Below are 20,506 nucleotides of genomic sequence, written 5' to 3'. Positions count from 1 at the left end.
TAACTCTTCTGACTACTCAAAGCACGTCGGGAGAAACTTGAGGGTTAAGTGTCTTGCCCAAGGACACGTCGGACATGTGGCCTCAGGAGCTGGGGATCGAACCGCCGACCTTCGTGTTGAGAGGCGACCAACTGAGCCACAGCCGCCAAAGATCAGTCTGAATCAATATTCTGTCGGATGCATTTTCTTAAAGGAACTCAGAAAACGTTAAATAATGTCTTTATTTCTCTCTCTATATATATACATCCAGCCAGACAAAACATTAAGAAGGAATGGCTATAATTTGCTTTGTGTCATTTCCACTCACATGTTGCTAAATGGTATTGTTTATATCAGATACATGAGTCACCTCAGTCTCAGCACTGTACACCTTAGTCTTCCAGATTTTCAGACACAGGGAACTGCTGGACTAGAAAAAAAAACCCTGCTCATATTTGTCTCTCTCCTCTTCGTTTTAAAGAGAGAGAGAGAGAAAGACTTCTGGACGGTTCTGTCAGTGAGCGTTGAAAAACACTTTCTCACAGTTAAATTCTGCAAAGACAAAGGTTTCCTTCACCACTTCATGGTGAGCCCGTTCGTCATCTTCTCCACTGTGTGGTACTGTGTGTGCAGCAGCTCTCTGGCTCTCTCCTCCCCTACGCTGCCGAGCCAGCTCTGGTACAGCTCGGACACCTTAGAGTCGTCTTCTGGAGTCAGGGTGCGATCTGACTTGTAGAGCTCCTCTACCTTCTGGAGCAGCTCCTTTGGGTTCTGACCAGGTAGCGGCTTCACTTGTCCACCCCCATTTAGACAACCTGGATCATAACAAAAGACAAGAGGGGGGCTTTCAGATGTGTATCAGCACTTGTATGCTGCTCGCTGTCTCACAGAGACTTAATGGAGAAACAGGGCGAGAGAGGCGAGGAAAGCGTGGAGCCAGGAGGGGAGCTGATGGGTGAAGGAGGCGTGTCCAAAGAGAGCCTCTGTTTTGGTCTGTAAATCGCCTTTAAGAATGGTAATCACATGACTTTTTTTGGCACTAGTTTACGTGAAAACCAGTTAAAATGTCTAACGGTATTAACTTCCTCACTGTAGTGGCAATCATGTGCAGTACCAACAGAGAAATGTCACACACTTTACCTGACGGACATGCCATCACTTCCACAAAGTCATACGGCGACTTCCCCCTCTTGAGTTTCTGCACCAGGTTCTGAATGTTGCGGAAGCCGTATGTGGCGGCGAAGCACAGCAGGACTTTCCCGTCTTTCTCCAGAGTCACTTCCTGAAAGTCTTTATTCCTGTGGCAGAGGAGCCGAGGTGAGGAAACAAGGTAAGGGAGGTTATTTTAATCACATCAGGTGATAGACAAGCAAACTGGTGTTGACTTTTTTTTTTTTTTTTTTTAAATCAGAAGTGCAGCTTTTCACACTGCAGTCATTAGCAAGGCATCCAGGTGACAGAACTAAACATGAACATCTATTCTGAGCTCATTAAACACGTTTGAATGCTTCAGAAGACGATACACACTCACCTGAGGGTCTTATAGGTGAGCTCCTTCACCTCCTCACCAAACAACTGCTTGGCTGCATAGGTGAAGGCATGATGAAGGTAACCGCCCGACCCGCTCCCAGCATGGTTTAGGAAATCATCCCCGCTCACACTGCTGAACCTGTGTCGAGAGTAAGTGCTAATTAGGTGAAGTAGATTCCTTCTGTGGTTTCCTTTGAAGTCTCTTGGGCTTACATTGTATCGAGGGGTGCAGGCTCCACATCATTAAGAGACACATTTTTCTCCTCCAGCATTCTCTTCACCTCGCCTGCAGGAGACAACGAGCCATGTAAGCAAGAGAAGAGAGTCCACATTCATGAACACACACACAGGGCTTCAGACGAGTAGTGACTGTACCCGAGGTGATGACACAGTCCACTTCTCGGGTCTCAGCTGCGCTCAGGTAGAAGTCTGACCTCGAGGCCTCAAGCTTCTTGTCAAAGCACGGCATCACGGCCACGTGGTAGATCTGCTTCGGACTTATCCCCTGAGAAAACGCACAACGCCCAGCTCAGCATGACTCATCATTCATTACGTGTAGATCACAGTGACTCTAAAATGTAACGGATGGCAGGTGTTCCAGTACCTGTTGTTCAGCAAAATAGCCTTTAACCAGAGAACCCATCATCTGCTGTGGGGACCGGGTGGTGCTAATATAAGGCAGAATAAACTCTCCATGGGTTTTCTCAGCATAGCAAATCCACCCTGAACAAAGCACACATACGGATAGAAACACAGACGTACTCTGGGGTAATCATGATTTGAGTTTGATCACACTGAAGAGAGCAAAGCGGTCTTTTATGGAACAGATCTTCACATCAGTGATCCAGCTGGAAGAAGAAAAGTAAAGCTACAAACAAATATTTTATTGTTCTTTCTTGTTATTTCCGTGAAAGCTTGCAACGTCTTCAAACAAACTGATAGAAAAAGTGCTGAATAGAATGAACATTTTTCCTGTTGTTTTATTATTTTGGAGGGGTTCTCACTTTCACATCTGTTAACCAGCATAGAGCTCACTGTAAATGAGTTCCATCATCTTACAGGCTGTTTAGTGTACCGACCTGGACAGGCTGACGTCAGCATGGGCAGACACTTGCTGTCCTGCTCCTTCCTCTGGAAACGCTCCACAAACTCCCTCTGGCTCTCCAGCAGGCTGAAGGTCCGACTGTAGCTGGTATCGAAGACATAATGAACCCCTGCAAAGAGATGAGAAGAGGTCCATCTGTCTGTCTAAATCAACATCTGTCTGTCTAAATCAACATTTCATCAACAATGTGAGTAACATAGAACAGGGAAAAAAATGATTTTGCACTCACCGATGCCTTTGAAGAAAGATGTGAGTCTCCTGCCTGCCTCGCTGCTGCTGAGGTCGTAGCTCGCCGCCAGAGAGGCTCTGGACTGTGGTGACACTGAAACCACCACCACCTTCTGCTCCGTCGCATTGTCCTGAGAAGAAGACGACAATTACTTGTCTCATTCAAAGGCTGCAAAACCAGAAACATTCTACACATGCTTCAAAATAAACGTTTAAAAGGAGTGCAGATAGCCTAGCGGTTAGGTCGCGCCCCATGTACAGTCCTTCAAACAAGTGGCCCGGGTTAAAGTCCCGCCTGTGGCCCCTTTCCAGCATGTGATTCCTCCCTCTCTCTGGTTTTCTACATTACTCATCAATTCATTATCTATACCGCTTTTCCCATGAGGGGTCGGGGGGGCTGGAGCCGATCTTAGCTGTCATTGGGCAAGAGGCAGGGTGGATCCTGAGCTGTTTGTCAGTCTCTCCCAGGGCTGACATATAGAGGAGTTGACCTCTTTGACCTAAATTGACCTTATAGTCTCTGGACTTTTGGGGGAGGGACCCTGTCCGACGGGGATTCAAACCAGGAACCTCCTTGCTGTGATGTGTACCTTGTTGTTGCGCAGCACTTTGAAGAGCTCCTCGTGGCTCTGCTGTGTGATGAGAACACTTTCAGCAGACGTTATGCAGCCGCTGCACGCCAAACAGTCATTGAGTGTGATCTTTGCTTTCTCAAGCTTTCGCTTTCCACCATCCTACAAACACACAGGGGGAAGTTATGTATAAACTGTAGTGCAATACTACATTATAAAATGTTGTTGATACCCACCTGGTTGACTTGGACGTAGCTGCCGTCATCTTCTATTTGAATTTTGGCCACAGATTTACCTTGTTTCTTCTCTACTTTGACTGGTTTGACACATTCCTGCAAAACAGAATGTTTGTAGGTCAAACTATTAACTATTTTTAGATTACCCTCTTCTGCAATTTGAAGACTGGCAGCAGACAGAGCTGAATCCATACAACAAAGGAAAGAGATATTTTTTTGGTCTTTCTAAGACTGCTGGAAATTTAATTCTTCAAAGGACTAAAAGAAATAAGTTCATGAACATCAGTGCCAAACCATTCACCACCACAATCAGCTCCATGTGTGCTTCAACAAACAAGGAAATTATAACTGTACCTGCAATGTACAAAAAGTACATTAAATATAAACACACAATATAGACAAAAAGACTAACATGCACAAGTCTAAATACGACGATAGTTCACAGGTGAGTGGTGCAAACATGCTGAGATGAACACGATAATTAATGTTATAATTTACACGATGTAGAGTTTTTACAGTATTTATTTAGTAGGAGGCAGATTGTTAACAAGTCATGTAATTTGTCGGTTTCTCCAACCACAGTTTTTTTCTATTTAGACTAAATTTGACCAAACTCTGCTGTTTCCTTACAGTTACATCATGCTAACATTAGCAGCAGGCTAACTACAGTTCGTGTTCAGTCACCTGACAGTGACACTAGCGTGTAAACACTGAATTTTATTACGTTTATTATAGAAACAACTGCTTTTCGTTTTAGTTATTTCGGCTGTTCCTTCACACAGCAGCACCGACAGAAAGCATGCTGGTTATGTATCTGCTTTAGATGTGAGGTGGATCGTACAGGTTGATCATGTCTCCTTTTTTTATTATTATTTTTTTTTTACAAATACATTAAGTTTCAATGTTATAACAAGTGATAATAGTTATACTACCTGAGAGGGAGTGATAAAATCATCGAGGTCTGTCAACTGTAGCACACCGCTGAAGACAGAAGCCATAGTTACTTTCTGCCGTAAAATGTGTCTTGTTTATCTTTTGTGTCGTAAACAATTGTACCCTGTTTCAACCAGGTTTCAACCATAGATATACAACAGTCTATGGTTTCAACTCTTAAAAAAAGTGTTTCTATATCCAGGTGAGGAATTTGTCTAGTCTATGGTGTGAAAAGGGGCACAAGTAGAAAATCAAAGAAAGAATAGAGAAAATGAAAGGAGCAAGCTAGTGAACAGCAGCACTGTATTAAGGAATCTTAAATGCTATAAAAACAATAACCATCATATTTAAAGCATTAAGTTAAAGTTCAACACATGAGTTAAATTACTGTATTATTCATCTCACATGAATAGAACTTCTGCGACATACAAATGACACATGTTTTGCAGGAAAGGCAAACAGATAAACATTATCACAAAGTGAAAGTATAGTCAGCCTGTAAATACGTTGTGACTCAAATACATTAATGGAAATAAATACATGGATGTCTTTGATATAATGTAGGCCAATATAAATAGTTGTAAAGCTGACCAACTCGATCATTTGAAATAAACAAATGTGCAAATTAATTAATGGGTAAAAAACAAGACACACAAACGTAACATCTCTGTACAAATATATACGAAGGGGTATTAAGAAAAAAACAGAAGCTAAAACAGAAAAAACAGTATTACAGTAAAAAACGTTTATGGATTATCCAGAGGTTTTTTTGCATTATCGTCTTTCAGTATCTAATATTTGTAATTGTTTAATTTTGGGTATTTTCTGATGCCATTGACATTTTTTATTAAAATATTTCCCCCCCATCCTGTTGATGAGCGGTCACGCGCTGAGGCGACCTTTTGTTGTTATGACTACGAGGTCGTAAATCCGCCATGTTTTCCCTCCTTGGTAGCAGCGTTGCGACAGAGACGGAGAACTCGAACGACATGAATGTAGAAAATAATCATACGGCAGAAACAGAGACGGAGCAAACGAAGGACGGCAACGAAACCATCACGATTCAAACAACGCTGGGAGATGAAGGTTTGTCATCCTCGGAGCAGAAAAAATACTTAAAAACACATGAAATATTGTGTTAGGCCTAAGCTAACTTCCTCCATCAAGAAAGTTGCTAGTAGCTAGCTGTTGTTAGCAACATCATTAGCTTTGTTTTGCCTCCTTGCTGCTGATTCAGTCAGCAGTATTTTTTTTATCAGCTCTGTGGCAGCTGCTAGCACAAACACTTTTAAATCCATATAGTCAATATTATATTGAATTGTATTGTTTTTTTGTGTTGTCAGATGAAGATGTGCACAAGTGTGGGCGCTGTCAGTCAGAGTTTTGCACGCTGGAGGCTTTCATCCAGCACAAGCTGCAACAGAGCTGCCAGCGTGTTGAGACTCGGGAGGAGAGCAGCCAGGAGGCCGGAGAACAGGTACAAAACCAGACATTATATTCAGATTCCAGCAACCATTGCAAGAAGAATAATAGGCTCCATTCAAGTCGTTACTTTTTTTTCTCCAAAAGGTGATAACAGCCAATGGGAGTCATTCAGAGGTGAACACAGTTGAGGGTGAACCCACAGATGAACAAGTGGAGACAACTCATGGTGACTGGAGCTACACATCATTTCTTCTTTATAACCTTTTTATTGCTTTAAATTCATACGTTGTGGTTGTTTATTTTGACTATTCGTGTTGCAACGACCATGCAATTATGATTTATTGTGAAGCCCAACTAATTTTTATAGCATTTTTTATCTTTATTTGGTCGACAAAAGTTGGAGAAAAAAAATTAAGTGACGTGCTCATGATGTAGCTTAGACTAATTCATGCTGAAATTGCTTTCGTGCTGAAAGACGATGTCAAGATTATGGCAACATGATTAAGAATGTATCAAAGATTAGACGATTTAAAGAAGCAGAAATTGTTCAGGATTTCCGCTTAAAAGACAATTACATTTTTTTTGTTTCAAGAATTGTTACTATATGTTATATGTTCTTGAATTTACAATAGGATTGAATTATTTTCTCTTTATTTCTTACAGATGAAAGCATTGATGTCTTGGGTCGAGGTCGCAGGAAGAGAATAGTTTCACAGAAAGTAACCGAGCAGTCCGATGGGACTGAAGGATCCATATCTGACAATGCTGATGGTGACAAACCTGTTTACAAACTGAACAGTGACGGGCGCTACATTTGCCAACTTTGTGAAAAGACTTTTAAAACAGTGAGTGTGTGAGAGCATGTTTTACCAGAAAGTGTTTGTCATATGTTCTTCCAGTCCTGGAAATAAGAAACATTAGTGTCTAGCTGTTGTGCTGTTTTTTTTTTCTTCCAGCCATTGTATTTATTTTAAACAAAAAAAAATTCTGGGCCTCTAATACCATTTTCATCTCATAGACCAACATCTTGAGAACTCACATGAAAACTCACAGTGACCATAAGAACTTCTCATGTGGTCTTTGTGGGACCTCCTTCCGCACTAAAGGCTCCCTGATTCGTCACAATCGACGTCACACAGGTGAATATAAGAACCGTGTTTGTCTTGATGTACTCTGACCAGCTCTTCCAAACAATGACACAACCTTTCTTTCGCATTTCTTACAGACGAGCGGCCGTATCGCTGTAACTTATGTGGCCAGTCCTTCAGAGAGTCTGGGGCCCTCACCAGACACCTTAAATCGCTCACACCCTGCACGGAAAAGATCCGCTTTGTTCAGTACAAGGAAATCTTGGTCAGCAAAGATGGAATGCAAAAAGGTCAGATTTACATCTGTATTTCACATTATATTTAAAAAAATAAATAAAAGAGGTTTAACTGTTGGTGAAGTACTTGTGGTTTTCCAAAAGTTGGCTGTTTTGGCTAAATTATCCAGGGGTACACGGTAATCCTGCTGCAGTGGCTGGTCAGCAAGAGGTGGTGCTATTGGAGCAACAGCCAGAGGAGCAGGAGATGGTGGAGACTCGAACTGCTGTCGTCAGTGTTGTAGAAGCTGGTTCTCAAGAGGTCCTTCATCGGGTCCACTTCACCATGGAGGTGGACGGAACAACACAGGAACAGCAGGTGAGCAGAGAAAGGGATAGGATATAATCAATATATATTATTGATCCCCAATGGGGAAATTCGGGCGCTACAGCAGCAGCAGTGCAGAATCAAAAAAAAAAAGTCAAAATTCGAATAAAATAATAACATAAACATAAATACACTCCAGGTAGTAAGGGGGGGATATATACAGAGGACTATAGTGTGGTGGACTCAGCAGGACAATGAAAAAGATAGTAATAATACTGTGCTGGCTGAAGGTGCTGCTCATCTGCCACAGCAGAGGGTGAGAGGAGTTATCCAGGATGGATATGATTTTGTCCTTCATCCTCCTCTCAGCCACTGTCTCCAGAGTCTCCAGTTCAAGAGAGGTTGAAGAGGTGCTGAAAGATTCCTGCAATCTGCCCAGCACACACCCTGGGGCTGATGTTGTCTGGTCCACTGGCTTTTGTTATGCAGAGCTTGGAGGGCTGTCGTTGTACCTGGCTCGTAGTAAGAGTGAGAGTGGGGGGAGGTTGTGGGGGACTGTTCTTTGTTTCCGGAGATAGGGAGCTGGGGGGTGAAGTGGGACTGTCCTTTGAGGCTGCTGGTGAGAAGCTGAGAGAGGGGAAGGTAGTACGGTCGGGGGGGAGGAACCCAGGCCCACTGTCTGAGCTCACCGGGGTGGGGGTTTTATCAAACCTATTGAAAAATAGGTTCAACTCAGCAGCAAATCTTCTCCTTGTAGCTGTTCCTCCTTCAGCTTCTTCTTTAGAGTCTTTTGGACAGCCCTGAGCTTCTCCCGGTCTTTAGCCATGAAGGCCCTCTTCTTGCTGTTAAGAAGCCCTTTGATGTCTTTATTGATCCATGGTTTGTTATTGGAGAAGCAGCAAACCTTTTTAGTAGGGACCATGGTATCCTCACAAAACCGGATATAGTCTGTAATGCAGTGAGTCCTTCAATGTCATCACCGTGTTCCTCCTGAAACATTTCCCAGTCTGTGACATTAAAACACTCCTGCAGGGCCTCCTCTGAGTCTTTAGCCCAAACCTTCACAGTCCTTTTTCTGGCCACCTGTTGTTTCACCATGGGCCTGTAGGTGGTATCAAGGTGGATGAGGTTGTGGTCTGATTCCCAGAGGGGTGGGAGGGAAGAAGAGCTGTATGCTCCCTTCACGTTGGCATACAGCAGGTCTATGGTTTTATTCCCTCTTGTGGCACAGTTAACATACTGTTTAAAGTTCGTCAGGACAGAGGAGAGAGTGACATGATTAAAATCCCCGCTGATCAGTATGAGTGCGTTGGGATGCTGAGTTTGTAGCCCCGCAATCACAGTGTGTATGACGTCACTCGCGCTCGCGGCTACAGCTGATGGTGGGACGTAAACTGCAACAATGGCATGTGAGAACTCCTGTGGTAGATAACACGGGCGTAATCCTACCGCTAAAAGTTCAGTGTCGGGAGTGCAGACCCATTCCTTCACAGTTATATGTCCGGGATTACACCATTTAGAGTTAACAACGCTCTGTCTACCCCGGTCCGCTCGTACCAACGTGAAGCCGGCCAGGTCAATGAGACTGTCCGGTACATTCCCGTGTAGCCATGTCTCCGTGAAGCAAAGCAGGCTGCTCTCCCTGTAGACACGCTGGCTGTTTATTAAAGCTGTGAGTTCGTCCGCTTTGTTTGCGAGTGACCGGACATTCCCCATATTAATCGACGGCAGGAAAAGGTTTAAATTTACGGTCTCTCTCGATCCTCTCCTTGACTTTAGTGCCGGCTTTCTTCCCCCGGCGAACCCCTCTCCATAGGTCCTCAGGGATGCGTATGATTGGGACACTGGCTCCATGCCTGAGGCGCAGTAATTCCTCACGGTTGTACGTGATCATTCCGGCAAAAAGAAGAGAAAGAAGTCCCGAAACGTACCGTGCTCCACTGAGTGATACTATAACAATATAAGGAAAGAAAGAGTCAGAGCTGCTGTAACAGATCAAGCTTAAAGTCCTTCATGTGACACACAGAACACACAGCTCTCTCCTTTTTTTTTTGGCATAAATCAGTTATAAAAGTGGAGCCTAACCTCTTCTGCGTTGTCTCTGGCCAGGTTGTGGTAGAGCAGTCTCAGGCGGAGGCGCTGGCAGCTGCAGCAGCTGCAGGAGACAACCTCATCTGCCAGGCCATCATCAACTCTGGCATTGCACTGGAGACGGAGGAAGCCGTGGTCGAAGAAGCCTCACAGGTGACTGAGGAGATGCATGAAGAGGACTCTGACTGTCCTGATGCTGATGAAAACATCGATGAGATCCACGTGAAGGAGGAGCTTGTGGAGATGGAGGCAGAGGTGAGGATGACAGAATTTCATTAAAAACACAACCAACACTTGTTCCACAACAGCTTGACATGAATCCTTCTCCTGATTGCCGATTTATTTTTCGTGTCACGTAGTAGAGAGCCTGGGCCTGTGTCTGGTTTTGCACTGGCTGTTTTGACTTGTTTCATTGTCTGTTTTTTACATGTGCAGGAAGAAGAAGAAGATGACAGTGTTCAGACATCCTCAAAACTGTACCAGTGTCCACACTGTAATCGCTCCTTCAAGGGACTCAATTACTTTCGCTTTCATGTGAAGGGCCATTTAGGTAATGAAAAACCTTTTGTAATAAATCACACTCCTGTCTTAAAATCCTTTTCATCAGACTTTGCTAAAACATGTAACGAAAAGAAAGCTGCTGCTGGGTCTGTCCCCGATACGGCATGTATTCGTGACCTCTCTTTCCGTGCAGGTTACAAGCCGTTTAAGTGCACATTATGCCACAAGGAGTTCCTGACGGGTTACCTGCTGAAGAAACACATGGAGGTGCATGTCAGCGAGAGGAGGTACAAGTGTGGCGAGTGTGGCAAACTTTACAAAACCATCGGGCATGTACGCGAGCACATGAGGGCCCACTCGGATGAAAGACCCTTCCAGTGCTCCAGATGCAGCAAGGGATACAAGACCAAGGTAAGTCTGTCGATGTTACACTGTGTTTCATTCTACTCTCAAGTTTTATTTCATGGACTAGTTTGTTATTCATCATTCCAGAACATCATTTTGAACATATCTTTTATTCTGCTCAGAATGCCTTGCAGGTGCATCAGCGGACCCACGGGAATGAGAAGCCTTATGTGTGTCAGTTCTGCATGAGAGGCTTCAGGGAGAAAGGATCTCTGGTGCGACACATCCGCCATCACACCGGGGAGAAGCCTTTCAAGTGTCCAAAATGCAAAAGAGGCTTTGCTGAGCATGGGACTCTTAATCGGCATATGCGTGCTAAAGGTGAGTGGGATTGACAGTCAAATAAAACCAGAGACTTTAAAGGAAATGGGTGTTTGAAGTCAGAGCTAATAAAAGCACACCTGTGTGTTTTTTTCCACCAGGAGGCTGCCACAAAGAAGATTCGTGCGAGCAGCAGGATGCCGTAACAGAAGAGCAGGCGTCGGTGGACGGCCTGGCTACAGCAGCCATCATCTCGGAGGACCCTCACGCCGTCCTGGTGGAGTTCTCCTCAGTGGTGGCAGACACTCAGGAGTACATCATCAAGGTGAGCGTCAAGGAAGCAGGGTTACTACCGTACATGGCAACTTTGTGTTGTCTTCTTAACAAATGATGCAGCTCGGTGTGTGAAGATAAATGATGCAACCCATCTCATTGTGTGTTTGTTTCATATCTGTGTTGAAGGGAACACTGGGGTTGAGTTTATTGAGTGATCCAAAGTTCACTGAATGCAGGATGGTTTTGAGTTATTGACTAGATTTGAGCCCAGTTGTTTCTTTTCAGTTTAAACTGACTGGATGTTGGAGTCTTTTCAACACATACATGCTCCCTCCAACAGCTTGAATAAGTAATGTCTCCAGAAAGGAGAATCTTTCTGCATGACTTTGTCGGGGTCGTATTGACTTATTTTGTCCTAATTTGAAGGGTATTTGTTTGTTGGATATAATACATAAATAGATACCTTTTACAATGTGTTCCTTTTTCATCGTTTGTGCTTTAGACTCAAACTGAAGAAGAAGTGCAGGAGGAAGAGGTGACACTCATTCAAGACGGACAGAATGAGGTCAGTGTTCACAGAGATGAGAAAATCTTTGTGAATCTAGACTCTGTTGAAACTCTTCATTTCATCACTATTTATCCAACAAAGGATTCATGATGAATCCTCTGATGATGTACTCAACGATGTCAAAGAAAGAGAACAGTTCTCTTTAAACATTTGTGTGCTTGTGCATTTTTTAATCCTTACACTAGGACTGTGGAACCAGCACATTATTTTGAGATATTTTCTTGATGAAAGTCTAAAAAAAGTTAACTTTCTTCCAATTGGTTTAAATTTGGCTAATCAATTACACACTTGTACCTTTCGAAAACAAGGTGTGACCTTAGCTCTTGCGTGTATTTACAGCAGCTCATAACCCTTAACATGAACCCTCTCTCTGCCAGATGGGAAATCACATCATGAAAGTGGTGCAGCGACTCGTCAGCCAATCACAAGGCACGGGCAGCCACCAGATCATCGTGCGCAACGTGGGGACGGACGAGGAGGGCCCCACCATCTCTGACTGCGGTGACACCATCACCATCGCTACACCCGAGAGCCTGACGGAGCAGGTTGCCATGACGCTGGCCTCCGCCATCAGCGACGGCTCACTGCTGGCCACCACGGGCAGCGTGGAAGCGGCGGAGAGAACGGTTACCGTGGTTACCACAGAGGACGCAGTAGATCAGGGAATACAAGTGGTGCAGCAACAAGAGGAGTATGTGATCACGTCTCCAGAGGAGGTGGAGATTCAGACGGTGGTCGTATGATGGAAGCGGACACTCACTGGACAGTCATGACTTTGTAGCGTTTTGGCTGAATTATGAGCTTCATGTGAGATGAGACTGCATGTCTGAAGGCCAAAGTGTTCATGGAGTTTATGTATGTGGGACACATTAGGAATGCGTGAGGACTATGTAGTTCTATCATGCTTTTGTTGTTCATGGGCGGACGTACTAAAACGGACACGGCCTACGTTACGTTAGCTAATGATCTGACTTTCATTTTTTGCAGCAGCCTAAAAAAAACTAACTTGATTTCTTTTGTACAGATTTCCTTGAAATGCCTGAACGTATTCATCTCTTTACACGAAACGTCTTTTCCTTTCATCTGCATCGAAAAGTGAAATTCCTTCTTCAGCTACCTAAAATGTGATGTCTCTCTTAATGTCTGCGCTATGACGACGCGGCGCCCTTGAAAGATCTGCGAATCGCGCGTGTGCCTGCAGATTGTTTTTCTTTCTTTTGAACCATTCAGGGAGAGCGTGTTGATACCCAGCTGCTCCTCTGAGCTGGTCAAACAGGGCGTCCTTCCACCTCACACATCACATTGTCTTCAGTTCCTTTAAGTAGCCTTTGCAATAAATAAATGCTATTTTCTTACACACTCGACTTCTTCTATCTTTGTTCATCCCTTCCTTATTTTCCTCTCAGTATTTCATAATTGCTTTTTAAATACTTTAGATTTTTTTTGTGTTTTTTTTTGAAACAACACGGTAGAAGGTAACGTTTGTTGGAGTCATCCCTGAAGTGACGTCATGTTTCTGTGCTGCAAACGTTTTTTCAAAGACTGTATTTCAGATGTTTTCAGAGGATTAATGTGCTAATTCTTTTTCACAATCGCAGAAAATCAGGATGTGAGCTGTTTTGTCATATTTCTTGTACTCGTTCATGGTTTAGTCTTCCAGTCCTTCATGTAAAGAAAATAGATATTTTTTTAACCTATGTTTGTAGGTCTTGCATGGTGTTATTTTCTGTGAAGCAGATTTTTTTTTTCACTTGTGTGTCTGTAGAGTGAAAGTCACCTACCATCTCCTCATGGACGACCACCTGCTTTGACCCCACTCACACCTGTCAGGTAAAACACACCTCCTGTTTCACCTCCCTCTGAGGCACATGTGCTGACAGTGATGTTAAGCCATTCTCTTTATGTTTGGACTTTGGTTGCCATGCTTATAGGGCTGAATTTGGTGTGTGTAACCTTGAGCGTATCTGCAGGCTACATGGCTGTAACTGCTGCTCCAGTACTCGGGTTATAATCAGAGAAATGTCCCTGGCTGGTACACTGCACAGTTTCTGGGTCAGTCCTCAGCCCTCTGAGGGGGCCCCATCCACATGAGCAACAGAGAGCGAGGGTGGGAGAGAGAGAGAGAGAGAGAGCGGGTAAGGTATTTATAGAAAAATGGGGCTTCGCTGTACCTTTTCTTGCAAAGAACCATTTCAGAAGAGCGTGTCCCAGTTTTCTGATTGTCGCTCAGCTTTAGGCTTTGGACCGAGGCTGAGGCTGGTCTGCCTCACCCAGGATGGAGAGCCTGACTTCAAGACCCTCTCCACTCTCCTCCAGCCTCCCTCACCTGAGCTGCAGACTGCTGGTTCTCTGATTGAGAACAAAGGGAGGCACTGACCCCGATTACCTACAGATGTGACCTTATAGGAGAGCTTGATTTGGCCAGCTGGGTGGAGGCTTTTGGAGGCAGTGAGCTCAGGTGAGGAGCGGCTTGAGGGTGTCCGTGGGCACCCTTTAGCTGCGTCGACCTCCAGGCCGGGGGTGAAGGGAGGCTGGCTGGAACGTGCCCTGCCGCAAGCCGGGCAAGGATGAGGCGTTTCCTGAGCAGAAAGGGCCGCTTCTCCCTGCGCCAGAGTAAGTCTGGAACCCGGAGTGCCTCCAAAGATTTCTGTAAGTTTCTCCCAATCCTAATTTTATTGCATGTCCATGAAATTATGTATCTGCAGGAGGTGGAATAAAGACTGAGGATAAAGCTGAGGTCGTATATTTGGGTCGCAGGCTGCAAAAAAACAGGACAGAGAAGTTTTGGACATAAATTTCGAGTTGCTTGTGTTCTGGTGAGGAGGAAAGATCGTGATCCACAGCCTCATGTCAGTGATTTCCCAATCTATTTGAGATCCATAATCAGCTGCAGTTTTATGCTTCCTCTCTGCAAGCTGACAACAACTTCTGTGGCTCTTTGAGTTTGAAGAAATGTTTTATTCACTCAGCCACATTTCACTTTGAACACATCACCCTGTGCTCCAGTAAGATGTGATTTGTCTTTTTCTTCTCCCAGTCAAAGCAGATCTGACATTTCTACGCTGCTCTGCAAAGTCTTGCACAGCCTTATTTTCTCACTTTTGTTTTTCTTTGTTACTCTTCCTGCTTCCTGTCTCTAATTAAGTCTCTGTCTTGCACTCCCTCTGTCTCCATCTTGCTGCGCCTCTGATCAAATATAAAAAAAGGGGCCGAGCAGTTTGCTGCAGCAGATTTGATGGATGACTGTGTGCAATTGTTTTTGTACTTTGCAGCTTCATGATTTATATTATGAAAGCGTGCTCAGTTGTGTTTCCCAATCTCAACTTCTTGAGTTCTGTCTTATTTTCCTCTTTGGACTTATTTAGCTATGCAAGACACGGAAGGTGGCAGTGCGACTGATGTAAAACATGTTTCATCCTATTTGCAGATTTGGTTCCTTCTTCTGTCCTGTTGTTGCATGCATCATTGCAACAATAAGTGCAGAATGAGAATTTGTAGAACAGTAAACTATAAAGTGTTGAGGTTCTTCAGTTTTTGTAGTCTAGAATAAAATGTGTTTTTGGGATGTTTTGTGAGAATCAGTCAACAGAAAACATCCTAATGTGAGCTGACAGATCCCTATAATGTCCCACATATATCCCTGGCTGCAGATGAGAGGATATGAAGTGAGCCTGCCGGGACACTTCTTGCAGGAGAATGAGGCCAGTGACCAGGGGAAGGCCATCAGTTCAACATGTGGGCTAGATACTGACAGTCAGAAATAACCTGCTTCACTTCCTTTTACGGTACTCTCGTTCAATGTACAGATTACCAAACTCTAAAAAGGCTTTGTTGCATGACTTCAGGTGTCTTTGTATCTGTCCCTTCCTTTAATAGAGCAGTGTACCTGCTGCTTACAGCTCCTCCACTGAGATGCCCTATTTAAACCAGTTGGACCATTTGACCTCCATTTCACAGCTCACAACCTGCTGGCCTGTCTGAACAGCTTGCACCAGATTACAAACATTGTGTTACACTCGCATGACGTAAATATCCGAAATACAGTGAAACATTTCAGCACTATTAAAGAACACCCTGTTTAAAGTCTGTCAGAAACAGGATTCTGACTGAGCCCTGAGATGAATATTTAATGTGAGGGATTCACACCTTTTATATCTGCCTGGTTGTTTTTAGGATTCATTTCAAATGTGATTCTATTTTCAATCTTTAAAAGGGTTAGCAGCTCAATGCATAGCTCACTTTCTGCACGTCTACTCCCCCTTGAGGTGATTGTCTGCAGATCACTTATTTCTCATTCCTAATGTAAGGCTGAAAAAGCAGAAGGGACTTTTCAACAGTGACCCTTACATTGTAAAACAATATAAAACTCACATGTAAACCCCTAATGACATTTTGTTGGCTTTTTAATGGAGGTGAGAGGATTGTGGTTTCTGTCTTTCTGGGTCTTTTTTTCTTTATAACTAATCTTTGAGGTGATTTACTGACTTAAGTGTTTTATGTTTATATTTATTTTAAATGGTTTTTACTCTTTTTCTTAAAATGTGCTGTTTTAATTTAGTGGATTGGACTGGAATATACTCTGGTAACAATATAATGATGATGATATTTGAACATGGTGTTTTTAAAGAGACTTGTTGTCTTACCTTTCTCCAGACCTCGGCCTTCCAGCCACCAATCAGAACTGGCCCGAGGCGTTTGGCTTCCGACTGGGTGGCACCGGGCCCAGCTACATCCTGTCCGTGGTGGAGGGCAGTAGTGCCTACCTGGCTGGCCTGCAGCCAGGGGACCAGGTGGTGGACATCGAGGGCCAGGATGTGACCAACCTCAGCACGCCGGCGCTCATCGCTCTGGCTCAGACCCTCAAGACGGTGCCACCCAGCATCGGGGTGGTGTCACGGATCGAACAGGTCAGTCAATACACCAGACAATAACCCCCCAGTCCACCCCACATCCCGCCCCCCTTTTTTAATAATAATAATAATACTTTACATTTAAAGGCTCAAAGCGCTGATTTTGGGGGGTTATATTTAGTTCGAGTTTTATAAACAACCTGCAACAGCTTGACTTGTTTTCATTATCAACCTAGTCATTCAATACTTGCAAAAATATAAAAAAGGAGGTAATCAAACAGCAGCCAATCACTAAACAGAACCAAACAAAAAGGCAATTTTTCTGAGATATCAGTATAATCTTGTGTTCGAACAGGTGATTGCTTTATGTTATGTTTGCATGCATCCAAGAAACTGCCTTCAGATCTTCAAAAATATCTCCCACCTTTCTTTTTCTGAATCATAACCCACATTTGGCACAAATAGTAGAGAAACCGATGTAATTTATAGTATAAAACATGTTTCAGTATCGAAGTTCGTCAGTACTTTACATCATCAAGGTAATGAAGATTATGAATAAATAACAATGTAAAGAAAAATAAAGAAGAATAACAAAACAAAGGAAATAGAATTAGTTTCAAGATCTTAAATGAAGACACACTCAGCTCTGTGGTAAAAACAACTCCAATGAGGCGATGTGATTTCTTTGCTCAGATTGACATCACTCCTGGCCCTGACGGCCGGTTTGGCTTCACCATCATTGGAGACAGCCCTCTGATGGTGGAGGACTGCATGCCCAACGGTCCAGCCGGTCGCAGCGGCCTCAAAGTCCGGGACTACGTCATGGAGGTCAACGGCATCCCAGTGAAGCACCATGAAACGGCGGCAGCCATGATCAAAGCGGCTCAGGGGCGGCCTCTGCGTCTGGGCGTGCTCAGTATGGCGCGGCGGCCCAAGCGACTGAGCAGCAGCATGAGGGTGTTGTCGCAGAGCGGGGACAGTGTCAGGGAGAGTCGCGCTCACAAGGCCATGGAGTTCAATAAGAAAGTAAGTGTGATGCGTGTTTCTCAAAGACATTGAACGTGCTTGCTCTTTCATCTCCAGTTTTGTGTATGAACCCGTGTCTTTATTTCTCCGTCAGGTGGAGGAAGTGCTCGGAGAGGAGCCAGATGTGAAGGAACATCTGTTTGAGGTGCTGAAGCAATACGCCGCTGAGAGGGACGTAGACAGTCTGGCTGAGGCTCTGCCCGACATCCTGATCTCAGAGGAGCATCAGCAGCTGATTGACAGCGTCAGGTAGCCTATCAGATTGTCTGTGTACATTTGTGCCTCTTGTTTAGACTTTGTGTGATTTACAATCCTCCTCATGAAGCCATAAAGAAGTGGAAACACTGTTCTGCACTCAAGCAGATTTCTGCAAATTAAATCAGGGGAGTTCACAGTTGTGCTGCAGAGGGTGCCTTACACCTGCTGTTAGTATCTATTACTGCCTGGAAAGCATCCAGTGCACTACATGAATGTTTCAGCCAGCAGTGTCGTCTGCTGTCTAAACTCTTGGAAAAATGTGTTTGTGAATATTAAGAGGTATTTAAGTCCCTCAAGCTTTTATGGGGAAAAACAGATTTATTCTAAACATAGGATCAACACAGTCTAATGACCAAACACTGAGCTTTATTCAGACTGCTGTTTCAAGCTGTGATATTTTCTCCCCTGTGGCGTTTCCCCTTCATTAACGTCGCAGAGGCCAGATAATGCTCCTCATTACGAAGTGATTCCCCCGCTCTGTCCCCTGTTCACAGGTCGTAACAGAAGCTGGGGAGAACAACGCTGTGTGTTTATGCATGTTTGTCTGTGTGTATGTGAAGCTCACACAGACTGCTGCACTAGTACTACAACGTTGTGGAATCATTATGAATGTACAAAGAGGTGATGACGGCTGAGCTTAGTGACTGCAACAAAAATCCATCTGTAGAGGACCACTGAGTTTCATAGTTTACTAAGTAAACTCAACAGCAGCAGAGCAAGACCTTCAAACTATCCCAAACAGAAAAATCATAACAACATAGAAAAACGGATTAAATCTCAATACATCATTATGTTTCTATAATTTATTCTAATAAGCCTCTTTGGGATAAACGCAAGACTAACTACAGTTCCCAGGTATTGCTTTAACTGCCACAGTCCAGTTTTGCACAGTTTTGTCTTGAATTGCCCCCCGGGGACAAATAAAGTTTTTTGAATTTGAAACTTTGAGGCGGTCGGCGCTCAGTCTTCAGGGACTTGGATTAGGAACCGGAGGGTCGTTGGTTCAAGTCCTGGTTCGGACCAAAATATGGAAATGGGGCTGGTAGCTGAATGTCTTGACAGCTCTGGCTCTGACACGTCCTGTGCAGCAGCCCCACTCGGACTTCTCTGCATGTGTGACAAGCATGCCTCTCAATAACTAGAATTAATAAAGTATGTTAACAAAAAGAACACAAATGAAAAAGATGCACAATTAGGAGAAAAAACGTCTTCATTGCTCCATGAAGTCAACAATTCACAAACTTCCCCCCTTCAAGGAGGAACTGTTAGAAGATGAGAGTAATTAATGCTTAAAATCCTCTTTGACCTGAAAAGAACGACGACCGCGGCCCTCGGGTGCCAGAGAGTCACTTTGCTCTGTTTCTCCCCTCTCAGGTAGAGTAACACACTCTGGGGCATTACTGGAAGTTCTCAGCTGAATATTGCATTTCTCCCTCCTCAGCACTGATCAGAAAACCAAAACCCCAAACCCACTCTCTCTGCACACACACAGTCGCGTTATGTTTTGTCAGTCCCTCTTCTTTTATCTCTCCTCACACTTGCTCTCTCTCTCTTTGACTTTCTCTCTGCCGTGATTTTCTTTTCTCTTTCTGCCCGTCAGCCGAGATTCACTCTTTGATACACGCTCCATATTTTCACTGGATGCTGTTTATTCCCTCCTCTGCATGCAGCGCTAAGCCGCTACAGCCCAGTTAGCTGTTGGTGCCTGAGCTATGCACACACAAGAAAACAGAACAACATGCAGATGCTTCCACTGCGTGCACATAGTCCCTGCTTTGAAATTCAATGCTGGAGCTAATTATGAACTGCTGCCTCAGGTGAGTACTGAAAAATTATCTTTTTGTAGCATGGAGTAAAGGAACTGACCATTAAGGTCTGTCATACAGTTAAAGTAAATTTATTCTTCACCCTCTTAAGAGTCACTTTGAATCTTTTGGTAGCAGTCCTTCCGTTGAGGAAACAAAGCTGTTGTTCAGCATTTCTGTCTCTTGTAAAGGTGTGTTGGCACAATTTGTCCCTTACAAAGCTGCCTGTAAAACTGCTTGGTTGTGTATTTATTTTGCACTCATTTTCATTAATTATGTATCTTTATCATTAGAGGACTGAGAACTGTTGAAGCTGTTTCCCTCAGCTTTAGGCGGAGAGTAAAGTCCTGCAACTCTCCCTGTAAGAGCATTATTTTAAATCATTCCAGCCCCCGTTATTCAAACTGTGACCCTAAGTGACTGCTCTTTCCTTTGTCCTTGTGCGTCTGCGATTGTGTCGTAGTGTTGTGTCATTATCAGCACTGTTTGTGCTCTAACAATGGTGACCGCTGTGCAGGTCTTACGGGGTATCGTTGGGTGTGCCGCTCTGAAAAGGGCCGGCCTTTGAAGAGCTCTGGATGTTTGGTGCAATATGTGGCGCTCGTGTTTCTGTCGTAGGAGCCTCTGGGAGTTTTGCCTCCTGGTTGTCCACCAGCCATGCCTCAGGCTGCTGTTTGTGTCAACCGCTGAACTGCTAAATGATGCGTCTCCGGCATCTGGACAAAAAGTCTTACATGGAGGATCTCTTTTCTTGGTTAGCTGATGGTGGTATTTGTATAAACATAATTAATATATACATGTTTATGAGTTGCTTTTTTTCCCTGCA

The 20,506-nt window shown here is 44.1% G+C and overlaps 3 protein-coding genes across 7 annotated transcripts in view; 2 read left to right on the top strand and 1 right to left on the bottom strand.

Annotated features, from left to right (window-relative positions):
* Window positions 1–203: 203 nt before the first annotated feature.
* Window positions 204–4,696, bottom strand: narfl (nuclear prelamin A recognition factor-like). Its single transcript, XM_079366389.1, has 11 exons — window positions 4,583–4,696; window positions 3,651–3,746; window positions 3,433–3,576; window positions 2,844–2,973; window positions 2,589–2,723; window positions 2,114–2,232; window positions 1,885–2,014; window positions 1,723–1,795; window positions 1,511–1,648; window positions 1,120–1,277; window positions 204–794 (listed from the first exon to the last, which is right to left on the bottom strand). Exons 1-11 carry the CDS (start codon window positions 4,646–4,648, stop codon window positions 553–555), a joined length of 1,431 nt encoding a protein of 476 aa, XP_079222515.1. The 5' UTR covers window positions 4,649–4,696; the 3' UTR covers window positions 204–552.
* A 795-nt stretch (window positions 4,697–5,491) lies between these two features.
* On the top strand, window positions 5,492–13,096 carry e4f1 (E4F transcription factor 1). Of its 2 annotated transcripts, none has more exons than XM_079365960.1 (14): window positions 5,492–5,669; window positions 5,927–6,060; window positions 6,153–6,234; window positions 6,672–6,853; window positions 7,027–7,147; window positions 7,234–7,386; window positions 7,527–7,690; window positions 9,749–9,985; window positions 10,166–10,280; window positions 10,425–10,642; window positions 10,759–10,957; window positions 11,059–11,222; window positions 11,676–11,738; window positions 12,119–13,096. In XM_079365960.1, exons 1-14 carry the CDS (start codon window positions 5,519–5,521, stop codon window positions 12,482–12,484), a joined length of 2,349 nt encoding a protein of 782 aa, XP_079222086.1. In that variant the 5' UTR covers window positions 5,492–5,518; the 3' UTR covers window positions 12,485–13,096. The 2 variants fall into 2 exon arrangements, with proteins under 2 accessions (XP_079222086.1, XP_079222085.1); XM_079365959.1 differs by having other exon boundaries at window positions 5,493–5,669; window positions 7,503–7,690.
* Window positions 13,097–13,205: 109 nt separating this feature from the next.
* Window positions 13,206–20,506, top strand: part of grid2ipa (glutamate receptor, ionotropic, delta 2 (Grid2) interacting protein, a) — a 198,286-nt gene continuing 190,985 nt past the window's right edge. For 2 of the 4 annotated variants that reach the window (XR_013781022.1, XM_079365947.1), the window contains exons 1-4: window positions 13,206–14,390; window positions 16,395–16,648; window positions 17,285–17,617; window positions 17,712–17,866. Coding sequence is in view for 3 of the 4 variants with exons in the window: in XM_079365947.1 (XP_079222073.1) it covers window positions 14,309–14,390; window positions 16,395–16,648; window positions 17,285–17,617; window positions 17,712–17,866 (824 nt within the window). In the remaining variant the exon portion in view is untranslated. Of the gene's footprint in view, window positions 14,391–16,394; window positions 16,649–17,284; window positions 17,618–17,711; window positions 17,867–18,662; window positions 19,693–20,506 lie in introns of those variants that run through there. The other 2 variants (XM_079365946.1, XM_079365948.1) reach the window with 2 other exon arrangements.

This window comes from Symphodus melops (assembly GCF_947650265.1).
Source record: "Symphodus melops genome assembly, chromosome: 17".
Classification (NCBI taxonomy): domain Eukaryota; kingdom Metazoa; phylum Chordata; class Actinopteri; order Labriformes; family Labridae; genus Symphodus; species Symphodus melops.
Note: the sequence above shows the minus strand (reverse complement) of the source record. Positions and strands in the feature narration are given on the sequence as shown.